Genomic DNA, 17065 nt, shown 5'->3' with positions numbered 1-17065 from the left:
GTGGGGACCTTTCCTTGAGAAGGACAGAGAAGGGGCATGTGGGAGAGGTAGCTTGGTAAAAAACAAAGTGTTCAGGCTTTTTAAGAGAAGGTACAGTATTACTCTATTATTATTATTAATTATTATTATTATTATTATTATTACTGGTGCCCTCCAATTAGGCCAGAGAAGCCTCACTCTGAGTTCCTACCTCAGCACAGGCACCATCCTTAGCCATCACACCCTGTCATGCAGCACCTGGAAACCCAGAAAAGCAGAACCACACAGTCTGTGAGCCAAGCTCTGAGAAGAGCAGGGGCTGGTAACCTGCACGGCAGCAGTGACTACAGTGAGAAAGGACCCACCCTTTCCACTTACAGGGGCCACACGGAAGTGATGCTCCTCCCTCCACTAAGAAGGCAGCCAAGCGTTAGGAACATTTCCTCTTACCTCCCCAAACCACCTCCAGATGTCAGTTCCTGTAGAAAAAGCTCCAATAACCCAGTGACTGGCTGCCCCTAGCCTCTGGGATAATCCCTGAGCCCAGAGATTGTGGGTCTCAGTGAACCCCAAGCTAGCTTTGTATCCTTGTCCTCCACCCAGGGAACCGAAGCCACGGAGCTCCAGGGTGATTATTTTACTTGCTAAAGTGACTTTTGGCTCTCTGGGTTGGGCCTGAAGCTGACAAGTGAGTATTGAAAAGTTACTGCAGAAGAAAAACAGATTTTGGGAGTACAAAGAACAGTGTCACTAGAAGACCTTCCAAGGTCAAGTGCCTGACCATCACTTCCATGTAGGCATTAGGCAGCAAAAATAGGATGGTGTTGTGCCCGTCCTATCCTTTCTCCAGAATCCTGGCTGACAGTGAGCCTCACGAGGTGGAGAGGCAGGAAGGAACAAAGAAAGAGCACAGGCTTGTGGCTCTCTGTGGTCTTTAGCACACGGATGGTGCAAACTGCTGAGTGAGCACAGCTCTGGGTGTGCATTTCAGCTAATTCTCTGGCTGGGGAATCAGGGAAGTCACTTTCCTCCCTGAGCCTCAGCTTGCAAACCTAGACTTATCTGGGCCCTCCTCCCCCAAGACTGGGTCGAGAAGTCAGGGAAGAGGAGGGGGTGTGACGGCCGTTTGCTACACAGTGCTTGGCATCTACAGTTTGGCCTGCCGGGCGACTTTCAGGTTTGTAGACAGGCGTCGTGTATATGCCAAGCTCTGAAGACCCCAGAGGGGCCCCACCAGTGTCTGCCCACAGGGGAGGAGGTAGAGGTGGGACATGCCCCGTAGGACTCAACCTGAGGAGACCCAAATCTTAGGAAAGGATGTGATGGGAAGGCAAAAGCCCCAGAGGCCTACCAGGGAGAGAGGCATCCACTGAGGGGAGGGGAGGCAGCAGGTGAGCACTTAGGAGGTGCCAGACACCCATGGGGTCCCGTTCCCCCCCCCAACTCTGTAGTGGGACTGATAACCCTATTTTAGCAGGAAGGACACTGAAGCTTAAGGAAGATAATCACATCTAACAAGAACAAAAGGCAAAGAACCAATAGTATTTGTGCTCTTATCACATACCAGGCTCCGGATGCTAAGTGCTTTATAAACGTTTCTAAATGAATCTCCTTAACAACCCTGGGAAGTAGGGTTTATTATCCCAGGGCCCCAGGCGGCAGAACAAAGACTTACTCTAAGATTTACCTGCCCCCCCACCCCCCACAAGTGCTCTTTTGACTACAGCGAGTTGCCTCTCCCCAAGGGAGGGTAGGATGGGATTTCCAGATACAGAGGGGATTCAGGAGAGAACAGCACAATGACCTGGCAGTCTGAGGCCTTCTGCAGTGGCTGGTGGACAGAGCTGGGGGGTGGGGGGCTGCTGGTGCACACCTGGGCTCTGACAGGCCAAACTACGTACAGCAGATGGGGCAGATCCATGGGCCATGGTCACACGGTGCAGACGTCCCAGCCACAAGGAGCCGACAAAAGAGATGAACCATTCCCTGAGTGGATCCCTCATACACACAGTGCTGAGGGAGAGAAATCAGGTACAAAGTACGCCCTGTATGAGCTACACACACAACAAAGTCCAAACACAGGCAAAACTGCTCTGTCATCTCAGAGGTGACATCCCCTGTCCTTGGGGGATGGAGGAGGGATATGGTTGTTCTGGGGACCTACGGGGCTGGGAGGGGGCTGACATAGACACGTATAAAAGTTCATCCAGCCGCATATTCCAGCTTCTGCACAGTCCTGTCAGTAGGTCTCACTGCACATGAAGGAAAAGCTAAACTTGCTCAGAGGGCCTGGATCTCCTTCCACCAAAGGTCACTCTTGCAGAAGTAGATTAGGCCTCAGACAAAGAACTGGGACAGGCCACTGCTATACGTGGTGCGAGCTGCCAGTGAGGCCACCCTCACACGGTGACCCTAGTCCTACCCTAACCAGGATGTTCATCCAGCCCGAATGAGGCAGAGGAGCTCTGGGTCCTAGCTGACGGGGGTGAGTGACTTCCATCATGGTCATGGGCTGCTCATTTGGAAATGAGGGCTGCATTAGCTAGCTCCTCTGTGACTATGGTAAATTTAACAAAGCAACTAGTAGTTTTTATTTAATGAGCAGTTGCTTTGTGAGGGTCAGTTGTCTGATTAAATTAAAACTTTGTTTTTGGGGTGCCCTGGTGGCTCAGCGGTTTAGCGCCACCTGCAGCCCAGGGCGTGATCCTGGAGACCCTGGATCGAGTCCCACGTCAGGCTCCCTGTATGGAACCTACTTCTCCCTCTGCCTGTGTCTCTGCCTCTCTCTCTCTCTCTCTCTCTGTGTCTCTATGAATACATAAGTAAAATCTTAAAAAACAAAACAAAACAAAACTTTGTTTTTGACTCTTGATGCGTCCACCTGTACAGATCAAATAAAGCTTAGCTCTCACATCCTGGGGCAGGGTGAGGTGGTTCAGATCAGAAACCTTAAACCCAGCTCATTTCACCATGAAGTACAAGGCCCTTGGGTGGAAAACAGTTTAGTAAACATCTGTTGGGTGCCTTCAATGCTCCAGGTACTGCTCCTGTCACTCGGAGGCTTTCTGAGGTGAGGAGAACACTCCATGAGTTCCTGTTCTGTGCATGACCCATGGGGAGCATACTCAAAATGTATTCTTTATTTTCTTGGAAAATTCTCTTAGGGTTTAAATTGGGCTGCCACCTAATAGGCCCAATAGATATGTAGAAGCCATCTCCCTCTAAGTACCACGTCCCCCACTTCCCACCCCGACTCTGGCAGCAGCCACAATGGGAGTGACACTACTGACAAGCGACAATGCTGGGTGACTGCTGTGTGTCTGGCAGCCTGCTACGTATTTTACACTCTACCAAAGAAAATTAAAAACAACTTTTTATCACCCTCATCTGACAGATAAGAAAACTGAAGCCCAGAAAATGAAGTAACTTGTCCAAAGGGTCCTCAGCTAGGATGTGTGGCAGAACCAGGACTCAAACATAAACCTTGCTCTTGATTATCAGGCTCTATCAAGGTTAAGACCTCCAGCAAAGCACAGGACCACATCCGTGGACATCAAGACACCTGCGCCCTGGACGGCTTCTGTATTCCCTCTGAAGCTAACACTGCAAATGTTCAATCAAAGCCACATACATTTTTGCCCTGCTTAGAAACTTTTGCTAGTACCACCCTGCCCCACTCCCTCTTGCAGCTCCACTGTTTACCCCAAGTACCAAGCCCGCCCATAGTCTTCCAGGTCCTTGGGACCCTTCACTGTGAAATTTCACATCCAGCTTCTTTCCTCTGTGTGCCCAAGGCCCCAGAAACATTGCAGTGCACTCCCCCGCACATGCTGGGCTTTTAGGCCTGGATGCCTTTGCCATCAAGCCTGCGCTTCCTCTGCCTTGTGACCTCCTGGACCTTCCAAACCACAGCCCAGATTTCCCTCTGTGTGTTCCCTAAGTACTACATCCACACCTGGCTGGAGCACTCACCACGACTCATTGTGTTAGCAGTGTACAAATCCATCTACTGAGAAGTGTCCTGAGCAGAAGGACTCCGTCTATTCATTTCTTACCTATTTGCCTGGCCAGTTTCTTACACTCAGTAAATATTCAGTAAAAGGTCATTAGCCGCATGAATGAATACTTTAATTCAACAATGATTTGTTGCTTGTTCCCTCCCATCTCTGCTAAATATATGTTCTAGAATACAGAATATGATGCACATAAAACATATTTGGATATATAGCTTCGGGAACACATCAGTGCAAAGCTCGATCTCACAAATGGCAAGAAGATGTGAACACCATTCTCTCTTCCTTCAAAGTGTTACTAGGTCCTTTCAGGCTGGAGTCAGGCAGCAGGCCTCTCTGAGAACCCAAGTCATGTCAGCCTGATGCAGTTACTGGGCTAGGATAGCAGGGAGCCAGTGCCCAGGAGGGAGGGCGCGGTGAAGGCCAGGGTCCCGGCACGGGCCGAGACAGAGCCCCACTTACCTCCTTCTTGGGAATTCATGATGTTCAGGGCAAACAGCATGGCATTGGAGAAGGTGGTTGCCTCTTCCTTACTTGCAAAGTTCAAGCCGTACACTTGGCGGGCATCTCGCCACTGGTGGAAGGTCGGCGTCGCCTGATTGTACTTCAGCCCTTTCACGATTGAATAATTGATCACAACCTGGAGGGGAAAAGAGACAGAAATACCTGTAAATAAATACAAGGTAAGTGAGCTGGAGAGCGCAGCTCTGGGGCATGGATCCTGTGTCCCCTGGGGCCACCAGAGGACAGAGAGGTGGGGGTGGGGTCAGAAGGAGGGGAGAACGTGCCCAGGCAGCTATTCAGTATGACCGACAGAAGGGTGAGGCTTTGAAAACCAGCTATTTCTTTCTTTCTTTTTTTTTTTTATTTCTTTCTTTCTAACAAATTTATTTGAGAGACAGAGAGAGAGAGAAAGAGAAAGAAAGAGAAAGAGAAAGAAGAGAAAGAGAAGAGAAGAGAGAGAGAAAGAGAGACAGAGCAGGGCATAGGAGCATAGGGAGAGGGAGAAGCAGACTCCCTGCTGAGCAGGAAGCCCCATGCAGGGCTTGATCCCAGGACCCTGAGATCATGACCTGAGCCGAAGGCAGACGCTTAGCTGACTGAGGCATCCAGGCGCCCTGAAAACCAGCTATTTCACCTAACTAACAATGCTGTGTCGTCATACCCTCTGGACGAGAGGCCTGAGCTGGGAGTCAGGTTCCCAGAGTCCAGAGGCTGGTCCCTCCTCCCGGCCACATCACCCAAGGTGGTTCCACATTATATCAAGAATGGTTAAGGGGTCTTGAAGCAAGATGAAAGAAGACTCCAGTCAGTGTATCATGACCACTACAAATGGTCTATTTGGTAAATATTCAATGCAGACTTGAGAAGACTGTATATTCCTGTTGTTGGCTGTAGTTTCCCTAAACGTAAATTAGGTCAAGTTGGCTAATAATGTCATACAAATTTTCTATCTCTTTCTGATTGTTCAGTCAGTTTCTCAGAGGTTTTGAACCTTGGACAATTAGAACCCCTAATTCTGTTTCTGGATTTGTCTATTTCTCCCTTTAGATCTACCCAATTTTGCTTTATATGTTTTGAAGATATATTATTAGATGTGTACAAATTTAGGATTGTTAGGTCCTCCTTTTCAATTGACCCTTTCATCATTAAAAAGGTACTTATCTGGGCAGCCTGGGTGGCTTAGCGGTTTAGCGCCATCTTCAGGCGTGATCCTGTGCTACGTATGTTACTACGTATGTACACATATGTATGCAAGTACTAATGTATGCACATATATATGTACTATATATGTATGTATGCCCCATCCATTTGGGGAAAAGAGTGTCAACCACACTCTAGGAGCCTGTCTCTTGAACATGCAATTCCAGGTAGAAAGCTGTGCTGTCTATTTGACTGTCAGATTCTGAGAGTCTCTCAGAGTCAACACAGCCTTTGAATTTATGGCCCAGGAGGCCACTGAGGACTGCTGCCAGTCCCTCCCCACATGGGGAAAAGGTCTCCTCCCACATGAGCCTTGAAGTGTGGTTTCTGCTGAGGAGGCTGTGAGGTGCTGAGGCTCTAAGAACAAGGTGCACATTGGTTTCAGGGAGTCTGGTTCTCCAGTACCCTGTCATTTCCAGCACACTGTGCTATCTTCCTAATATGCCCTGGAGGACAACCACAAGGTGTGAAGGAAGGGTGGTGTGGGAAACTTGTCATAGTAGAAGCAATCGCTCAGGGAATACCCACTATGATTTAGGAGCTGCACCAGGTAATGGACCGCATGTCAAAGGCAAGTAGCAGGGAGGTACTACCGTACTGGCCCCTACCCATGTGTGTTAGGGAAATGTGTCAGATGCTTTTGGTTGTCACCAAAATCGGGGCTATATATCCTGCAATATATAGCACAGCGTAGCTCTAAAAGGCAGAGCCAGAACCAATGAATTGGAAGAATAGGGAAGTGGCTTCTGGAAGGTTTCTTCCTCTCCTCTCCTCTCCTCTCCTCTCCTCTTTCTTTCTTTCTTTCTTTTCTTTCTTTTCTTTTCTTTTCTTTTCTTCTTTCTTTCTTTTCTTTCTTTCTTTCTTTCTTTCTTTCTTTCTTTCTTTCTTTCTTTCTTTCTTTCTTTCTTTCTTTCTTTCTTGATTTTATTTATTTATTCATGAGACAGAGAGAGAGAGAGAGAGAGAGAATGGCAGAGACACAGGCAGAGGAGCCTGACATGGGACTCAATCCCAGGTCTTCAGGATCACACTCCAGGCTGAAGGCGGCACTAAACCACTGGGCCAGTGGGGCTGCCCTTCTAGGTTTCTTGAGGGGCTGCCTGGGCAGCTCAGTGGTTGAGTATCTGCCTTAGGCTCAGGGCGTGATCCTGGAGTCCCAGGATCGAGTTCCACTTTGGGCTCCCATAGGGAGCCTGCCTTCTCCCTCTGCCTATGTCTCTCTCCGCCTCTGCCTCTCTCTCTCTGTATCTCTCATGAATAAATAGATAAAATCTTAAAAAAAAAAGTTTTCTAGAAAAACCTTCCTACTGGTAAGGCTCACAGACAAGGGAAGGCAATGAAGGTACCTGGAGTTCCAGGTTAGACCTTTTATCAGGGGTCCTGAAGTGGGGCTGTCCCTTTTAGCCACAAGACTTTGAAACTTAACAGAGCTGTTCTGGCCATAGCAGAAACCCATTCAACAGGCCACATACTAAAAATAGAGTCCTAAGTTTCTGTTCTTTGTTTTCTAATTGCCAACATGCTGATTTTTACAGAGATAGCAACTAACCTGCTGCTCAGTTTAGCAATGCCTTGACCAACAAAGGAGGCCAAGAGAGGTTATTTGGGTAGAGTTTTTCATAAATGCTGAAACCACAGAACTGTTAATTTCACTGCTAAAAATGCCCTTGTTGATCTCAATGAAGAGAGCTGGAGGCAGAACGCTGAAGAAGTAACCAAAGTCGCCGACCGCGGGTAAGCTACACAACCCCTTCCTCCACATGTCTACTTCATCCATGTCATGTCAGATTACTCTTAGTTATGTGCATGACTACTTCAGACAGAGGTGGACTTCAGTTTGTGTACCAGGTATACTCATAAATGATCTTGTCTGATTTGCCCAGGAGGTACCCTTAGGGATAGAAATGATCCCAGATTCTTCGAATCATGTTTTGTTTCTTAAGATTTATTTATTTATTTATTTGAGAGAGAGAGAGAGAGAGAGAGAGAAGCACGAGCTTGAGTGGGAGGGGCAGAGGGAGAGAGAATGTCAAGCAGGCTCCATGCCCTGCATGGGGCTCGATCCCATGACCCTGAGGTCACAACCTGAGCTGAAACCAAGAGTTGAACACTCAACCAACTACACCACCCAGGTGCCCCCAAATCACCTTGATATTCTTTCCAAGGTAAGACGGGTGATGGGGGGGGCTGATGAACCAAACATCTTCTGGCATGTTACCTATGGCTGTGCAGGTGGGAAGAGGCAGAGATTTTAAAACAGCCCTGCAATATCACTTCTTCAGCTGTTTCCCATCTATTATGTTATTCTAAAGTAATAACATGGTGAGGCACAGAGAGTGTGGATTACTGTCTCTGTAAGACAGATGTGAAAAGTGAGGCTCAGAAAAGAGTTTGCTCAATGCCTCAGACGTTGTTGCAGAATGAACCCAGATCTTCCAACTCCAAATCCTAATCTTATTTTTTCCTGACCTCTTTTTGCTGTATGTGGGGAGGGGGGCGTATGCCCATGAGTGTAGCCTGCCACCGTAGAGCCTACCTGCTGATCCTGAAGCTTGACCCCGACGACTCTGAAGGTGTTGCTGGCAGTGTTGTGGTAGATGTTTATCCGGCTGAATCCCTGCTGGCCAGGTTTGATGGGCACCCATTTCTTACTGGTGTCATCGTAGACCATCACGGAAGCCCGGGCTTGGCAGATACTCTGTTCACTGCGGACCAAGACAAAAGTGAAGTGTTAGCCTCAGCTGTAAGGCGTCGAAGCTGGCTTCCCTTTTCTGAAACAGAGGCCAACTGCTCCTTGACACACAGAATGTCCAATTGTCCCCGGAAGGGCTGTTCTATGAGGAGATGGGTTTTCATTCGCCAAAATTCACAGGGAGCAGAGAGCAAGGTCTGTGCCAACATCTTCCACCGCTCAGAAGATGCACAGCTTTCCTTTCAGGGAATAAGTACTTGAATGACAAAGGGATTCTGATTACAATTTGCCAACTGTCTACAACAGCCTAGGCACTATGTTAAATAAGACCTGCATTAAAGGGCAGCCCTGGTGGCCCAGTGGTTTAGCACTGCCTTCAGCCCGGGGTGTGATCCTGGAGACCCGGGATCAAGTCCCACGTCGGGCTCCCTGCATGGAGCCTGCTTCTCCCTTTGCCTGTCTCTCTGCCTCTCTCTCTCTGTCGTGAATAAAAAAAAAAAAAAAAAAGAAAGACCTGCACTAAAGCATCTAAGTGTCACAACTCAGGACACAGCCGTTCACTGCCTCCATTTTGTACATGAGAAAAGAGAAGAGAGTGGCTCAAAGACTTACAAAGATTTACACAAATTCACGCAGGTATTCAGAGATTAAATTTGGGACTTCAAGCCAGTTCTGTTGGACTCTAAGCATGTGACATAGATAATATTCTTCACAACACCCAAAAAAATGTTCTATTTATCATATTACGACAGGATAGTATCAAACAAGCTATATAGACAACAAAATGATTAGATGACTTTCTACAGAACAGCGATATAAAAAAACTAAATAGATGGCTGCACCCAACTTTGCTGAAGACATTTCCCAAACAACTTCATCTGTTCAGAACATGACAGAAAACCAGGGAAGAATCACTAGAGCTTCTCAGAGTCCACTGGCCTTTTCATTTGCATATGAGCCAAATAATATTGAACATGTAGTTTCTTAGTATCTAGCATATTAGAATTCCCAAATCGAAAAGGCCTGCTTACTATAGGTGGGCATGCCCACAACAGTGAGAAGTGGTTGTTACCAGAAGAGAGGCCATATAAATACAATTTAAGAATCAGGAACAATATTTAAAGCTCAATAATTTGAGGTCAATTAATATAGAAGCAAAAGTGTATATCCTAACAGATAATCCTAATGATGAGACTAAGTAGTCAACAAAAAGTCAAATTATGTCCACTTTACCATATTTAAGAAGGCAGGAAAAGCAAAAAGATCCTTCTCCCCACCCCCCAGTGGTTGGGTGACAAAACAGTGTTTTTTGAGATTAGCCCTCAGTGACTTGGAAACCTCAACTTGACCTACACAGTCAGTTCCTAAGTGTTCCAAAGGCCTGAGCTCCCCCATGACTCAGACAGTGGGTGATCCAGTGGACAGACTGTTTGTTACAGTCTTAACAAGGATTTTGTGTTCAGCGCATATACAAGCCTTTCCACACATACTCCTCCACTTCACTGCACGTGAACCTCTACACACATTATACGACTGTCCAGGCAGTGACTTAATGTGCCAGGTGCCTGGTCTCAAATTCTCGGCTGGCCCCCAGCTGTGTGCTCTGGGGGTTCAGGAGCCTCCGGTGTGTTTAACATCAGCCGACCATGCCATGTGCTGAGAGCTCTGTGGTGGGCAGATGTATCGGGAGTGAATTGTAAGGGTTTTGTCGTGTAATTGTGCTACTTCTTTTTTTCCCCATAATTTATTGCTCCTTCAACAAACATTTAAGGGGAAATCAGTGATGTTCAAAATAGGCATGGGTCCTCCCAGGAGACAGCTATATTAAGGGAGAAAAAAGAAAAAAACAAAAATTTTGCCATGCTTTGACTTCTCTGAGTTTGGGAGCCTGAAGCCACGTATCTTTTAAAAGACTACACCTTGGAGGAGGAGTTCTCCCCTAGCTAAATCTTTGGGGCCCTGACTTCATGAAGTTGAGTAGAAGTGAGAGGAAACTATACACAGAAGCAGACTGACCTTGGTTCAAGTCATCCCAATGTGGACTGAGCACAGACCAAGTTATGGTCTGTATCTAAATTGTGTCACTGACCGCTGCTGACACACTCAGTTGCTAACCGTGAGTGGGCAAGTAGGCGTGTGTTCCTGTGTTCTCAGGAGCTGGGAGGGAACCTGAGATGTGGCATGGCATTACTTAGCAAAACGTAGACTTCTGAAGTCAGGGGGATCTGAGCTGAAATCCCAGCTCTACTACTTGCTGGCATGTGATCACAGGAGCCCCTGAGACGATTCTGGGGAAGCAAATCAGAAAGGTACTGTGTGATGGGCAACGCTTTCTAGAATCCCTGTGTAGCAGCCATGGAAGTGTGCCCTTCAGATCTCCTTCAAGGGAACCTATTGTGGGAGCAGAGCTGACCAATGTCCTAGCTGCCACCTCCCTGGATGCCCCATCGAGGTATGCACAGAGGCTACACTTCTCTGGGCCGTTTTCTAACGTAGCAGGGCTGGTGGTGCGGGCGTATTCCTGCCCGACACGGGGCTCTTCCACAGGGGAAACCTTCACTAGGGGCCTGGCACCAGCCCGAGGTGCCTCCTACTTGGCCCTTGCGCCCTGCCTTCTTTCACAGATGGCAGACCTGCATCATGGCCTGAGGCTTCCCGTGCCTTCTTCCTCTGGCCTTCACTGACAGTTCCTCCAAAGCTCCTGCACGCTAATCACCTGAAGGCTCCTGGTGTCTGCTTCTCAGAACACCCAAAGTGACACACCCTGCCATAGTGCAGGCAGGGCATGCCTGTCTTGTTCTCTGTGGGCCCAGGGCCTGGCACGTAACAGGTGCTTAATCAAAGCTCACTGCAGAATCTCAGAGCCCAGGGATGCCCGAAGCCACCCTCAGGTCCACAGCAGCATGCCTTCTAAAGCAGCCCTACGTGCAGCGTCCCAGAACAAAAACGGTTTCCCAAAGCCGCCCATTCTGCTGGGAAGTGGTTTCAGCTGTGAGGCCGTCCTCCCTGTTCTAAGCGACATTGCACTCACTGTGCTCCAGAGTTACAGAGGTGTTTTGGCTAGCCCGTGACAGTCCACTGGACACCTGAAGGGACACCATGGTCCTCTCGCATGTTATCTGCAGGACAGAGCTGCAAGCCCCTTGCCATCACAGTCACTCTCCTCCAGTGAGTCCCACTTTTGTCACACGTTCCCTTTGTATCTGGGTCCTAGGAGTGGATAGGACATTTTCATCTTGGTCCGACAAGCACAGATGCCAGTAAGTCAAAGATATTTAGTGATGCAGAGACAAGATGACAGTTCCTGCCCTCAAAGAGCTCGCACCTACCTCAAAAATGAGACAACTCATCACACACTTCGGTAAACCTGGAGGGGCTGGGGGAGCCAGGAGACTTTCTGAGGAACTGCTGTGTGTGTTTCAGACGAAGAGCTTCAACCCCAGGTGAGCTGAGGAAGGGGACGTGGGATTCTCGGTGGGGGAGGCAAACAGCCAGTGGAGGTAGGGAGGCAAGAAGTGTGTGTTCTGCAAGGAACCACAGCTCCTGGGGAGCTGGCGTGTACCTGGGATCACCATATACCTTTTAGGGTACCCATTACTGTGCTCGCCCCTAGTTGGTGCTGAAACACCAAGCGATATTTTTCTTATTGTAATTATAGCTCTGGTTCCTTGTTGTTAACACTTCATGTTCAAACTGAACTTGGAGTTAACCAAGAAACCCACTTTTCCCCCCCATGTGAACAGCACTCGCTATCTCTGCTTATTTTATCACCACTACAAAACCTAAATGGAAGAAAATACCCATTTCTTCTACTTAAGATTCATCTTGTTTATATTCCTTTGGGATCTTTTGTTTTAATAAAATCTCGATTGCTGTCCAGCCTGGACATTGTCTCTGAGCTCCATATAGCCAACTGTCTTCTATGCATCTTCCCTGGATATGAAAACTCTGTAGTATCCACAGGCATCATAAACTTCATCCGTCTAAATCAGTTATAATTTGAGGGCAGTCAGATAAATGTTTTCTTTCTAAAAATCTTATTGGACAAATGAACTATTTATGAAAATGTACATATAAAATTTGCTTCACTAAATGAAAACAGACAATTCCTCCCCACCCAGCAGGCCACATATAATCTGACCTGTGCCTGCCATGGCCTCAGAGCTTCCCCACCCCGGCTCTGAGGAGCCCCAAAATGCATGAAGCTGGAGGGAAAGCTAAGGTCAATTTTGAGCAGGGCTTCATTTCTGACGGGCTGTCTTTAAGTGACCCAAACAACTAGCTGATTAGTGGGGGAAAATCCATCACAATACACCATTTGGTTTGTGCCACATGGTCCTGCATCACCAGGTTGGTGGACTTTCCCCCCTGGGGATCTACTGCTCTGAGCAGTAGGACCAACCAGTGTCTCTCCCAGAGGAAGGCTCTCTTGGAACAAGTGGTCCAATCCCACTGTCATCTGGCTGTCGGACAGGTACACGCAGGAATTTGTAAAAAAAAAATTGAAGCCTGTCATTTCCCTGCTAGTGGCATATGAGACATTCATGAAGCTTTAAAGAACCCTTTCATCAGGAGCTCAGAGTAGAAAGACTATGTGACTCTGGGCCTCAGTTTCCCCATATGTTTAGGCTAATCTGACTTCAGGGGGTCCCTCAGACAGCAGTGAGTACTTTCTGAGCCCAGCTCCCAGCAAGGCGCTGTTCATGGCTTGTTACCAGTTTGGCATTTTACTCTTTTAGACCACACATTGGAGACTATATTGAATATCTGCTGAGATCCCTCACTTTCAAAGAGCAAACCACACCGCAAACTTTCTGTATATGACCAGGGATCCTCTTGGACTTGACATAAAATCCCCACTCATGTGTCTGGAGAGAAAACTTAACTGGCAGGGCACCCTGTGGCATGGCCTGCAGTGCCGGCAGCTATAAGTGCATTTCATGCTCTCAACCCATCGGTGCTTCTGGAAAAGCACAGCACCCCGCCTCACCAGCCACAGGACCTGACCCACATGACTGGGAAGGAGGTTTCCAAACTTCTCCCAGGATCACATGGACACAATATCCCAGCCACGCGCTCTCCAACGCAGTCAACTGGGAAGCCCTTTTCACCCCCCCAGGTTCAGGGCCCTTTCAACAAAAACTTAAAGGACAGTGTGTAAATTCACCTAAGGACAAGGGATGTAAAGCCAAAAAGGGCACAGAGAGGAACAGGGGTGATTGCAGGGGCTTGCTGGAGAACAAAGTCTGGGGTTGGGCTGGAGAAGGGACAGCCTGAGACCCTCCAGCCAGAGCAGCACTCGTCAGCTTGTCCCGGGTCAGTATCCCCTGCCTCACTAGACTGTGAGCTCCTTAAAGGCAGGACCCTGCTATTTGCCCCTTTGTAGCCCCAGTCCCTGGCATGCTGTGGATGCTAATAACTGGTGAATACATGACTCTCAGTAAGTACGTTTATGATGGTGAGCCCGTGGGAACATTCCATTTACAATCCTACTCCATTTATTCTCAGAGATCGAGTAGCTGCCAAATAAAAGCATCTGTTACAGATTACCACTGTTCTCTGTCTCATGACATCTCGGGATGGGAGAGCCGGGAAGTGGAGACTCTGAGGTGGGCTCACCATACACGGTGCCTGGGAGGCGGCCACCTCTGCAGGAACCCCTCAGCCTCGCCTGCCTTCCCACCCAGGCTTGGGGAGGCAGAAGGTTGTTCTGGGCAAATGTGGGCTGCCGTCCCTGGCGCCTCTGACTGAGGAGCCACATTCCCTGTCCTCAGATCTCTTCTGCAAAGACGAGGACTATACCTCCCTGGCCCCCAGTTCTGGCAAAGCCTCCTGCTCAGCCCAGCACCCTGACGTGGTCGCCCCTTGCAGACAGAACAACTCATCATGCTGTCCAACTCCAGCAGGACTGGGAACAGGGTCTCCTTGGGACTGAGGGGTTTCCTGGGAGGCAGGCAGGTCATTTGGTACGAAAACCTCAACAGTCCCAGGCAGACCAGGGTGAGCAGTCACCCTACAGGTAGCTCCTTCTTTATCTTTTACTCAATAGCCATGACAGGCTTAAGCACCTGATACACACCCATGAACGTGAGTTTGGCTGATGTGAGTTGGTACGATCAGGTGCCCACTGCCTACCCCCTACACCCCACTGCTCCCGCTGGCTATCCCTTTTTTTCCATCAGGTTTCAGCCTGCCTACTTCCCCCATTTCCTCGCCACATGCTCATGCTCCAAGCCCCTTTGGCACCTGGCTTCTGTCCCTGATGTACACTTACACAGCTCCACACAAGGTTGCCAGTGGGCGCTTCCCAGGACAGGTGGCTGCTCTGCAGATCTCAAACCTCTCATCTCTCTTATTGAACAAATGCAGCAACAACGTCCATACTTTTGAAAATCTCTCCTGCCTCTGCCTCTTTCTACTCCCTGGCTCCTGTTTCTCTCTGGCAGCTCCTTGAAGGCTTTTTTATTTGAGGTTTTCTACTCGCCACTTATGGGAGGAGTGTTTAAAATGGGGTTCACGGAAAGGCCTAATGAGTCTAAGAATTCCCTGAAATTCTTTGCAAAAGTGAGTGTGCAAGCTTTTTCTGAAGTGGGCTTTTACTATGTTCTCAAAGGGGTCTTTGCTCCAAAACAGATGTTAAAACCACTTTAAATGCTGGTGCTCCCCAATATGAGCCATTTAGAATTTCTTTTCTTCTCACTTTGTGTCTGTGACTCTCAAAATTGCGTGGAGCATAAGGGTCAGGTAAGGTGTTTATGAAAATACAAATTCTCAGAGCCCTCTTCAGGGGATCCTCCATACACGTAAGCACTTGGAACAATACCTGGAGTCCTAAAGCAAAGAAAACTAGGATATGATCCCTGCTCTTGGCCCTTCACGCCTCTCCTCCTTGCCCACTTGTTCATGACCTCTGTCCCCTACTCTCTCTGGCCCTTCTGCTCTAGCTCGTGCTATTCCCTTGGCCTGGGATGCTTTCTCCAGCCTAGCTTACCAGTAATTCCTACTCATCCTGAAGACTTAAGATACATGTTACTTCTGTTAGAAAGTTCTCCTTGAAGCCCCGGGCTGAGTTAGATGGTCCATCTCTGAACCCACTTAGCATGTCCTGTACCTTGGCACCTAACAGCTCTCACAGCAAGGGACTCCAACCACCTCCTACCTTGGGTCCCTCTACTGGGCATGAGTGCCACCAGCGCAAGGACTACTTCCTCAAGACAGGCTTCCCTGTGGGGTTTAGGCCACAGTTCCTGTCCCAATTGTTTATCTCTGGAGTTCTGAGACAATAGGGCAAATTCTTTGTGCTCTCTGGGCACTGGGCTGCCCACTGTGCTTGGCACAAACCTGCAAGGAAGGGCAGTCTGTCTACACAGCCCAACCAGCAGCCTGTTGATAGATAAAGTTGGTCTCACAGCAAAAGCATCCTCCTGACACTCGGCCAGTTACAGTGACTGGCCAGTATTATTCAAGAGATTGAAGAAGAAAGGTCTTTCCTTGGTCCAAGGTGCCTTCCCCCTCCTCTGCCCATAGGTCTGAGTCTCACCTTTTCTTTTCTTTTTTTTTTTTTAAGATCTTATTTATTTATTCATGAGACACACAGAGAGAGAGAGGCAGAGACACAGGCAGAGGGAGAAGCAGGCTCCGTGCAGGGAGCCTGATGCGGGACTCCATCCAGGGTCTCCAGGATCACACCCTGGGCCAAAGGCAGGCACTAAACCCCTGAGCCACCCAGGGATCCCCAACGTCTCACCTTAAAGCTCAGGACAAGCGTCACTGCCTTTGGCAAACACCTGCTTCATTCCCACTCATGTAGTAAGTGGGAATGAAGGGAAGGGAAAGGCACTAAGGGAAGGGCACTAAGGGAAGGGCACACAGCAAGCCCTGGAGAAGAGCAGGACACGTCCTTGACCTTAAGGAGATTATAATCTTGTAGGAAACACAAGGTGTTACAAGAAGGGCACCAGCTACTAGTGCCATCACAGGGAAAGCAGGGGTTCTCTGGGAGAAATGCTCTTCTGTCAGAGCCAATAAAATGTAGGGTTTTTTTCTATATGAAGGTGCCTAGCATTCGGTAGTCTGTGTGCTCAGCAAGTGTGTCTGCCCCTTCCCCCCCTCGTTGGCCCCATGTCCTCTGACCCCTTTCAAGCTGCCAGAGGGCAGGCCCCATTATGAGCCACTAGCTCCCCGACACCCTCCCCAATGTAGTATGGGGCCACCACCCTTGCAAGCCTGGGCTCAGTGGCTGCCGAGCAAACTAATAAGTGACGAGGGAACAGGAGAGGCCAGAGAGAAGTGGCCATAAATAAATGTTCCAAAAGCCAAGCAGAAACGGAGCCAGACCCTGAGGCGGCTGGTAAAGTCCCGACTTGTTTATTTTCAGCATGCATGCAACGAAAGTGATCTTGAAACGTAGGCTGAGAACCATTGGGAAGGAAGCCCCTCAGCTGGCAGGATGCAGCCGCTGTGCAGGAGGTTGGGGCCACAGGAACGTGTCTGGGCGTGTGAGTGTGAGAACGTGCGAGGCTACCCCCCAGCACCACGGTGAGGGGCAGTGGGGAGGGGGTCCTGTCCTCTCCTCCACCACTCTTTCTGTCTGAAGCATGAAGCATACCTCCCACCCCACGGGCAGGCCCCTCGCAATCGAGGCCTGTGTGATGTCATGGGATGCTCAAAACAACAC

The 17065-nt window shown here is 48.8% G+C and overlaps 1 protein-coding gene across 4 annotated transcripts in view; it reads right to left on the bottom strand.

Annotated features, from left to right (window-relative positions):
* EVL (Enah/Vasp-like) overlaps nt 1–17065 on the bottom strand; it is a 141475-nt gene that overhangs the window by 47049 nt on the left and 77361 nt on the right. For all 4 annotated transcript variants that reach the window (XM_049113471.1, XM_025444125.3, XM_025444128.3 and 1 more), the window contains exons 2-3: nt 8233–8401; nt 4455–4632 (exon numbers count right to left, since the gene is read on the bottom strand). In XM_049113471.1, coding sequence (XP_048969428.1) covers nt 4455–4632; nt 8233–8401 — 347 coding nt within the window. The remainder of the gene's footprint in view (nt 1–4454; nt 4633–8232; nt 8402–17065) is intronic.

This window comes from Canis lupus, chromosome 8 (assembly GCF_003254725.2).
Source record: "Canis lupus dingo isolate Sandy chromosome 8, ASM325472v2, whole genome shotgun sequence".
In the NCBI taxonomy this organism is placed as follows: domain Eukaryota; kingdom Metazoa; phylum Chordata; class Mammalia; order Carnivora; family Canidae; genus Canis; species Canis lupus.
Note: the sequence above shows the minus strand (reverse complement) of the source record. Positions and strands in the feature narration are given on the sequence as shown.